Source organism: Acartia tonsa, chromosome 13 (genome assembly GCF_053477335.1).
Source record: "Acartia tonsa isolate MP-2025a chromosome 13, ASM5347733v1, whole genome shotgun sequence".
Taxonomy (NCBI): domain Eukaryota; kingdom Metazoa; phylum Arthropoda; class Copepoda; order Calanoida; family Acartiidae; genus Acartia; species Acartia tonsa.
The window spans coordinates 38,506,637-38,517,444 of NC_137272.1; the positions used below are offsets into that span (position 1 = coordinate 38,506,637).

The window sequence follows — 10,808 nt, forward strand, 5'->3', positions numbered from 1 at the left end:
AAGGTGCTTAGCATTATATATATTTCATGTTTTCCTCTTAACTCATAAATCAATTAAATTAATATGGTCTGTTATATTTGACTCAAATGGGTTCTTTCTTTAAAAAAAAAAAACACAAAATTGGGAAGGGATTTTAACGCCCAATTTAGGATATTTGGTTAATAACATCCAGCAGACAACCAACCATTTGCTTACAAGACAATTGTTTAGTATTGTCTAGTTACGCCTGTTAACAGGCTATGGTATTTCTTCTACTCTCCCCATTAGTGTCACATGCAAGACATCTCAGTAGAAGGTACTGTTTTAAACGTCTATAGTATGACGCGGTATGGTTCAGGCTCGAACCCAACTCCACCCCAACAACAGACAGGTACGCTATCATTTACGCTTATGCTGCTAAGACAGAAAAGTTCGATCCTTTTTTTTATTTGATAATAACTTTGATATTTCCTTTTGTGTTCTGATCATCTGCAGCATATAGCTCTACTCGTACTTCCGTTGATCCGAATCCGTTTATACCTGGAATAAGGTATAATTATGTTCAATAATAAAACAGCAATAAGAAGCTAGCAATATTGAATATAATGCATAGAATTTTTTCATACCATTTTTAGGCACTTTTTCTCGAATTAGGACAAGAAACGGACTGTTTTAAGTGTAATAATGTGATGTAATGCTTATTTTGGGTAAATTTTGGTTAGGGATAGTAGCCTATAAAAGAAAAAAACTTCATTTATATAACTTTTCGCTTAAAAATTAAAATAATGAAAGAGGATTCCATTAATCCTTAAAAAAAAACAGGGAATTTAAGTAATTTATAATACAGAATCTTATAGTTGAGTTTTTATGAAAGGTTATATATTAGTTAAAAAGTAACTAAACTTAATGCATTAATTGTACATACCTTAGTTATACAGTAGTTACGCTTATAAGAATTGCAAATAAGCAATCTTCAATAAATAAGAAGTTATTTAAGATCAACGCTGATTTTTAGACAGTCTAGTATAATCTTAAGAAACATTTAAACATAAATAATAAATATAACATAAATCTCCATTCATTTTAAATATTGTACTTTATTCATTTATTGTGTCCTTTTTAACCATTACATATTTTCTTTATAAGAACTATTTACTACATATCAGATATATTTATCTGTCCATGTTTATGTTTTCATGGATGTTGTCATCCTTGTTAATATTATATTTCTACGTGAATAGCATATTAAACACATACAAATTAATGAGGTTTTCGTGATTTGCAGATTTTTCAAACTAAAAATAACAATGATAATGTTATTTTTAAAGCAGCAATGACATGTTTTAGCTATTTTATCATATTGAATTTTTATTTCTAAAATTAATCTATATATTATAAGTATCGTTCACAGATAAACGAACGGTTGTTATTCAACAACAAAGAAGTTAGGAAACTACAGATCGCATAAAAAAAAACAAGTTTTATTATGATCCAACAATTCTTACATGCCAAAAAAGTGCTTTGACTTTCAGGCCTAAATTTGCATTTGGATATATTTGATCTTGCTCTTTTACATTTAGTGTGTGAGACCTGAGTAACTTTAGAGATACTTCGCATCACAGTTGGGGATTCAAACAACAGCCAAATAAGCACTGAAACCGTTATTTCAAAATAAATTAAGACAAGGAGGGAAGGATATTTTCCTCGTAATGCCTTACCCATGCGGGGTCTTAACCTAACCTGACCTAAACAATCAAACTAGAAACCTCTCCCCCACTGCACTGGATTATTTTCAATTTATTTCATGGGAGGGGGTTAATGTTTAACGAGTCACTTTGTAGTAAATTGCTCCAATAATACTACTAATACTAAATTAATACTAACCTTTACAGATGTAAATTCCCGAGTCATCCGAAGAGAAACTCTTGATTTTCAGATATTTTCTGTGGGTCTTGTATTTCGCCCAGGTATAGTCGATAATCTGGCCCTAAATTAAGAATAAGTGATTATCAAATTTTATGAAAATTTTAAGCACTCAATTAAAATGGGATGGACTCAAAATATACCCCTAATAAATAAAAATAATAGACTGAGACCATTTTAATATATCTTTCAGTATTTTTGTTTTAAGTAAGAAATTTAGCGGTGAATTTTGAGGATTTTAGTCTCTTGATAATCCACGATTCCAATTTTCTTTCCTAAAAGTTTCACTTTATTCAAAATAGTTTTGTTAATTATATCAATACATAAATTATTCTATTTTAATATTGGCTGGCGTAAATTTAACAATTGTCTGTAAGTGTTTTAGTTTATTTTATGTTCTGTTAAGGCTAATCCTTTTTTTAAACTTGCGGTTAAGCTCTAGGATCTTGGAGCTTTGTATTCAATAAGGTAGAGAAGGGCAGAAATAGCATACAACCATTCCATGACAATTTTGAAGCTTCCCTGACATAGGCTCAGGAATTCTCAAAACATTCAAAATTCTCTGCAGACAAAACTACTTTTTATACTAGGACTGAATTTAATCCTTTAATTATTGTTTAATTGTTTAAAACTAGGCAAGCAATAACCCCGTAGTTGAAATAATTTGACTGCTGACTTTTAATTCATAAAGAGGAATATAACTTTACATACCATCTCATCCTTTTAACAATTCAAGAATGGAAACTAATTGATTCATTTAGAATAGTATTTAAATACCAGTTAGAAAATTATATAAATGGTTTTGAAATTTCCAACACTGGACAGATAAATTGACTAATTGACAAACTAATTATCTAAAATGCAAACACACAGACACACACACGCTCATTATATTACTATTAGATAATAAATGCATACTCTTACATAAATATTTTCATATGTCATCCAAAGTCCTATATTCTAACATGAAGTAAGGGATTTGGATTACAAATGATAAATTTTAACCGCCGATTTTTCCATCAGTCATTTTAATTTTAGTTTTTGTTGTTGAATAATATCACTCAAATTTCAAAAGTAACAAATCAAATGATCCACATTATGGATAAACAAGAACAAAAGTATTTTAATATTATCTTAATTTTTGAGTAAAGATTTTTCTTAAATGTCTTATCCTAAATATTCCTGATATTTATCTACGAGTGTATGTATGAATGTGCTCATTGACTAATGCAGAATGTTAAAACATTATGACGAAAAATAGCCTTAAACATGAATTTAGTATGATAAAAAAAATTATTATACGGCCTCCTTAACTTTAAATTTATAGGTAGGTGGGGATCTAAGTTACATGCCATGTCAGATGCGCAACAATAATAGTTAGACTAGGGGGTATCCCTTGGCCAAAAACAGGCGAAACTCACTACCATACACAGTTAAGACCTCAAGACATAATTGACCGCGTTAATATTCACTTCATAGAAACAAGTATGTTCAATTAGCTAAATATAGAGAGTTACTTCTAATTTGTTTTTTACAGGAACACCTTTGGCTTTAAGTACTTGTGCACTTATATGCATTAAAACAATAGAAATTCAAACAATTAGATAATACAGAATACCCCTGACTAACTTTTATGCTGTTATTATATCAAAAAAAGAGTATTAATGTCAATATTAGATATCATTTACATATCAGCAGTTGCAACTTTTATTTGATGTAATATAATCGACATTAGAACTATAATCATAACGATCAGTCGATAATATGTCAACTATCACCACTTTTACTCGTTGCCTTACATATCTATAATACAAAGTAGCTCAATGTCTGTCCGTCCGTCTGTCTGTCCCTTAAGATCTTGGTAACCACTGAACCGATCGGATTCTACTCTTCAGGGAAAATACCTACTTGTCCTGGGTTGGTTTTAGGCTATTTCCTTGGGGGGTAGGAGGGTTGACTTCCCTTGCCTCATAGGGCGAAGCCCCTAGAGGCTAGGGGCGAATCCGCTAGTTCGATATAAACTATTAAAAGCTTTATTGTTTGATAGGGAGGACAGGGATAATTCAATTGGAAACAAAGACTTACCCGGATACTAAACTGTAGAAAACAATATACTTTATCTGAATAATGATTATTTTTCAATGGCGCGAAATTGTATAAAATTTGTTTGTTTCAGCGTTAATGAAAAGTTGGTAGTTCCTTATCTAGACCCACTAAGAACCTAGTAAAAGTGGCTGACTCAGATTATGACGTCAAAAAAATTAACTAATGAGAGGCCACTATAAATTTTAACCATTGGTCAATTACAGTGTATACTGGCCTCTCATTGGTTAATTTTTTTAACGTCATAATCTGAGTCAGCCACTTTTTCTAGGTTCCCCACTAACTTCAAGAAGTACTGTTTCGAAGGAAAGCAAAGAAATAGCCTAAAACCCACGTTGGGATCAACCATAGTAATAGAGTAGCTGTGCTACAAAAATGCATTAAGTACGGATTCGTTTTCAATAAAGAAAATTAGATAAGGAATACACTTTACTTGGCTTTGTTTCTTTGTTTCATTTATTTAGTTCTATCTAATTATGTTAGATCCCGTAAGAAAATCTGCACTTTAAGAATTAAATAAAAAGAAAAATATTTTTGGTTAGTATTAGTTTTCTTTTGCTATTTTTTTTAGATAAATTCTAGTAACTAAGGGATATTAATTTAAGTGAGGCTTCGCTCTTATTTTAAAAATGCCGCGCTGTGATTGGCTGAAATTTCGCGAAACCCCGATCTAAATCACCATTAAAATGATTAAAAGATCCAGCTCAGGAATAAGATAGAGCCAACAAGCGAAATAAATCTAAAATAATATTTGGGGGCAGAAAAAGAGGTAGTCAATTTTACTATGTGTTTCCCCCCAACGACAGCTGAAAATCACGTACAGGATTCGTGATTTTTTCTCGAATTAATCTCGTTGTTGTTATAAGCTTAAAGCTCTTATAAGCCTTTTTATGCAAAGTTAAACTCTATAGAAGCTACGCTTTAAATATTTAGGTTAAAATTAAACAACCCTGGAATAATAAACCACTAAAACAAAGGATAATTGGAATATTTATTACACTAGTTCCCAAAGTTTTATAATAACTTTTTCTTATTCGTTAACTCAACCACTGTTGGAACTTTTTTGACTAGTGTGTTCATAATGTGGTGTGTCTAAACGTTTAAACCACTAATTAAAATATAAAGAGCAGGTAATTTTGTGAATCATCATTGTTTTATCCCTTAAAATCCATATTTTTTACAGGCGCTCTGGCGTATAATAACTGTTTATATAAAAGCTTTGCTTTATAAAAAAGGGGAAAACGGTTGGATTAAGTTTGGAATTAGATTTAGTTATAAAAAGTGCAATTACTAACAAAACTTTGAAATTAATTGAATAAGTCAGACAGCAAAACAAAGTTATGCGAATAAAAGTAGCAAAATTTGAAATTTTTCTTTAAAAATGTTCTTATAAGGATTTGTGTCTGTGTATCTGTGCTGAAGGATCTAGCTAACCGCCGAACGAATATGGTTTTTCTTCACAGAGAAACTTTTCATGGTTCATGAGAAAGTAATTAGCTATTTTGTTTTAGGAGTACCGCCATCCATCATCTCAAGAAAAATCTACCCTAGTAAAAAATTGATTTATTTGCCTTTTAAAAAATAAAATTGAAAATTGAAATTGGGGTTCTACTACACTCTTCATCACCCCCCCCCCCCCCCCTCCTGAAAGGTCCTAGAAGCCTAGTAGCCGATTTTGTTTGATAATGAAGCTATACCATCATTAGTGATTTCCGTATGTACGCCTTTGAGAAGTATTTTTAAAATAAAAGGCTTCAAAGTCGATGGTCCAATTTGACCAGTTTTTGACAAAATTTATTTAATACTATATAAGTTTTAATAGACTGAATTTATCTACTTTTATATTAATTTTCTTATGCACCTAATTTTAAATCAAGTAAATTAGAGTAAACGTATATTTTCACAAAATTGTTAAAAAAAAATAGAAAACGATCTATCATGCTAGAAATTTAGGCGTGTGACATTTATAGTAAAATTACATGTATTATTAAGTACAGTTGCGACTCACAGAAAAATGTTATAAAATCGAAATGTTCGTTGCATCCTAAAGGCAAAATCGGTCATTGTTAGTTTTTAATAATTTTAGAATTTAAATATAATATAATTGCAGTAGATTCAACAGACACACAAACAAGAATATACATACACCAACTCAAATTAACCAAACAATATATGGATAGAAAAATGCAGAAGTTCAAAATTTTAAAAGTACTGACAGACAAAGAAACTTTAAAAGTTTTGTGTATCATTATTTTTTTAAAAATTAAATTTAAGATTTACCTTCTTGCTCCATTCAAAGTAAAGAGAGGGTCCGCTGTCTATTGGACAGGATATTCTGAAAACAAAATTTCAGTTATATTTAAGTAAAAGCTAAAAGTTTTTTTATTGGGTAGTTGGGGTGAAAAAAAAACCTTTAAAACCCCTCTATTCAGGGCAAGATAGTCGGTGTGTAAAACTGCTGTTTCATGATTTTTTAAAAGATAAATGTTCTTTTGACTTTATAAAAGCGTACGACAGTACTTTTTCGCACCATTTTACAATTTACATGTTATAGTTTAAAATCTTATAACAAGGATGACATCATCCATAACAGCGAAGCTCTAAAATCATAAGGTGATTCTAGTCATAGCAAAGCTTCGCTTTTACTAATACCAAATTATCTTTAGGCGCTATTAACATGTCCCCGAAAGAAATATAGTAGCGGGACAAAGTGTCTAAAAAATCCGCCATGTGACGTCATAAAAATGAGTGTATGCCATCTCTTTTTTAGGGGTTATCTTTCTCACTTTTCCTCTCGTATCCCTTTTTTATGACGTCACATGGCTGATTTTTCAGACACTTTGTCCCGCTACGAAATATATATTTATTAAATTCTTTGTAAATGTTTTGAATAGTTCAAAACTCCAAACTATCGAATTTATATAATATGGTTAAATGTTTAGAAGAGAAGATACGGATAGATCAATGGTAGTTAAATTAATCTGGACTTTTTTAACCTTTTACAGGCATAAACTGTAAGGTTGGGACGATGAACATTTTATTTTTTATTTAGGTTAGATTTAGTTAAGTTAAGGTTAGAAGTCCCACAGTAAAAGTACCCCGTAGGGATAGAGCCCCGCAAAGGCTAGAGATGACATTTTTTCCAAAATTTTCGGTCCAGTTTTTAAAGAAAGTAAAATTAAGATTCATATACATACATGTATAATGATTAAATCATCCAGAAATGTTGTATGAAAACGAAGACACTAATATATAGACTAATATTTGATTACTAGACTAATTGGATATTTTTTTTTTACATTCAGATTATATTATAACCTTTTCATATAAGAAAAAACACATAATTTTCTGTATATAAACAAGGATGAAAAATCAATAAAAGCGAAGCTCAAAATTCCGTAAAAATGAACATTAACAAAAAGGCTATCTAAAATGATTCAGTTTTCAAATATATTAGCTTCGAGAATCTTCACTAAAAAAATTATAAGATAGAACGGCACAGTAAATAACATTTCCCAAAAAAAAGAATATTTTACGTATAGAATATATAGGAAAAATTTGGTTGTTAGCTATCACTTCTGCTAAATAAAATCATAAAATCTTCGAAACTGAAAATAAAAACAAACAAATTGCCCAACTCTTAACTTCACTCAAAGAAACCACTCTGATTTTTCTTTCATTGTAATTTTAAAGACGAAGCTTTTATACATTTAGGCCTGGTCCGTCCGCCGAATTTTACGGATAGTTCTTATTATTAACGTAGGCATTTTAAAATTTTGCTTTTGTTTTGGGATATACTTTTACCGAATTTTCGTTCAAACTTCAAAATAATGAGACTCTACATTTTATTTGTTGACCTTTGCTTTTATTGATGTTATCATTCTTGTTTTATGGATATAAATGAATTTTAAGTTATGAAAATATGTGAAAGTGATGACACATCAAATAAAAGATATATTGGAAAAATATATTTCTTGGCCTTATATAACTTAAAGGACAATTGTGATCTGAATTTTATTTGAAATTCAAAGTCAAATTCTTTTTTAACCCTTTGCCTTATTTGACCCTTAGCACTATAGACTTTTATTGGAGGAGGGGGGGGGGGGGAGAACGCTATCTCTCTTCTATAGCAGCTAGAGTGCAAAAATATTGGTGTGGTTTTACTTCTTTACTTCTTTTACCTTTGTAGTAGCTATTATTTAGCAACCTTTATTTTAGGTCCTTAAAATTTTTAAGAAAATTGCCTTTTAGAAGAAATATACAATTTTAAAACTAAAGGCTCTTCGTTCTGAAGTAGATGCATATTTTCAGTTTGCTTTAGTTGTTTTCAACAAAAAATATAATGTTTGTAAATTCATTTGTTATGATGCCTTTTTACAATATACAGTGCGCTATTCGGATATGGTAATATGCGGAAGTGAAAGAACACCAGGAAGAAAATACATACCTAACATCTTCGCCAATATTAGCGACCACTCTAACCACTGGTGATTGAGCAACTGGCGGGTTTTTGTCATCCACCCGTCCACCACCTTCGCATATCAACACTGAAATTTGATAGAATAAATATGGCTTACTATTATAGATAGATAGATATGATATATTGATATGATGGATATATAACAAGTATGATAGAAAAATAATCAATTATTAGAAAAGCTTACATGTTATACTTAAACCTTATCAGGTGCTCGGCAGCCGCCTATAATCCTAAAAGAAGTCAACCTTATACAAGTTTTAAAAATCAGCTGGAAGTATAAACCTGCCCGGCCCCAATGTAAATTCAAATTTTAGAAATTTTCAAAATCATCAAAACAGGTTCAAATTTGGGGCTTCGTCGCGGCTGACGTTCAGCTGCCGATTCCTGCTTCTATTAGATATGCAATTTTGGTTCCCAAAAATACCTCTGTTGCCATCTAAAGTGTCAAATATAAAAAAAAAACTTAAATATGAACCAAATGTAATCATAGTTACAATTGTACATTTACAAATATTTGAAAATGGTATAAAATGTTAATATAATAAAAGTATTTGCAAAATAAAATATGAAATTGGCAATTCTAGTTTAATGATATCTTATGTTTACTTTAATTTCCAGGATCATAAAACTTAAATTATTTGCAGGGATAAAGGGAGAGGAAAGAAGTTAGAAAATTTTCAATCTAACCCATTGGTAACGCAGCCAGAACAAGATCACAGCTACAATATATGTGACTTTTTTTGTCTGTCCGTCTATCTTTACACTATTTGACTTTACACTATTTTGATAACTTGATCTCTATCTCCCCAAAATTCTCATATTATCTCTTTTTCCTATTCATTATCTCTCTTTCACTTTCTTTTTCGCTTCCCCATCGTATTCCCTTTCTATTTTACCCTTTGTTTCTCAAAATGTATTTTAATTATAATTTATTCACTTTTATTCAAAAAGCATCTCTCCTGTAGGCAGTTATTGTTCTTGTTCTATAAATCCTTATCTAAAAGTTACAGGATCTGTGTCTGTATACTAAAGGATCTTGGTAATCGCTATTTTTCTTTTTTACAGTGAAGCTTCTCATAGGTCCATGTTAAAATTTAAAAAATTGAAAATTAAAATTTGGGGGGTTAATCTTTATATCATAAAAGAAAGAACGTCTTAGTTTATTTTATTTGAAGGGGGGTATTCACCCCTCTACACCCCCTTGGACATTCCTACATCCCCCTCCCTCAAATTGAATAAATCCCATTTACTTATCCTTACACCCATATAATAAAACTGACATTATTTGAACGTTATGAAAAATAGAATAATTCATGAAAGCAAATAGCTACGCCATAAAACATAGTTCGTTACTTAAAAATTGTTAAAAAATAATTTGTAAAAATAAATTCTCTACAATCATGGTTTGAACCTCACACTAAATAAGGCAAAAATAAGGTTAATGTACTTTTTAGCACACAGTTTTTATTTGATTTGATTTTAGCGTCTAATTGATTTCAACCTTGCAAGGGATCTTTTTATTCCTTTAAAGATTAGGCTCATAAAAAGTATATTTCATTTTGCAAATTGAATATTTTCAAATGTAGAGAATAATTTTATTGTTTTAAACAATGTAACTTTTTTGTTATTAATTCAATATATTACTAATAGTGTTTGCTACCCTAGCCTGTGGGGGTATCTATTTTAGACATAATAAAATCACAGTATATGTAAACGGAACCGTAACTAATTGACTAGAAATTTAAGTTATCAGACTTTTTTTGGGGTAAATCCTTTTATAAATGAGGTAAACAGTCAGTTTATCTGTTGCTCAAATCTCATAAAGTACTCAACTTGTTGATTTTTCTAATACGTGAAGCTTTACCTAAGTTCTGTGTAAGTTTTTTTTGGTTAGGTTGGATCAATCCTACAAAATAAATACAGCTCCTAAAATATACTACCTTAAACTAATTCTATTTTATTTTCTTATAACTTTTATTTTATTATTATTTGAAATAACTGTTAGCTTATTTTTGTTGCTCTTCCTAATTTAATCATTAACTTTTTTGTACTTACTTTGAAATAAAACTGTTATAGAGATTATATTCCTCAAAATTAAATCCACTAGATTTAGCATTATTATATCTGAAAAGGAAACACAAATTATGCCTTTTTAAACAGTAATACATAATGGCTACAAGGTTTAAGAAAGTTTCGTATTAATCCACTGTTGGATTTAACTTTTTTTTTTGGGGTGGGGAGAGGGGTGAATCATTTCTATGTTACATATGAAACTTTTATTCAATTTTAATTGGTTAGTTCTTTAGTTGGGTGTCCAAATGTT

The 10,808-nt window shown here is 30.1% G+C and overlaps 1 protein-coding gene across 1 annotated transcript; it reads right to left on the reverse strand.

Annotated features, from left to right (window-relative positions):
* Positions 1-424: 424 nt before the first annotated feature.
* Positions 425-10,605, reverse strand: LOC145335295 (fibroblast growth factor receptor-like 1). Its single transcript, XM_080181032.1, has 5 exons — positions 10,541-10,605; positions 8,453-8,552; positions 6,286-6,340; positions 1,864-1,966; positions 425-519 (listed from the first exon to the last, which is right to left on the reverse strand). Exons 1-5 carry the CDS (start codon positions 10,599-10,601, stop codon positions 425-427), a joined length of 414 nt encoding a protein of 137 aa, XP_080037158.1. The 5' UTR covers positions 10,602-10,605.
* Between the last annotated feature and the right edge of the window lie 203 nt (positions 10,606-10,808).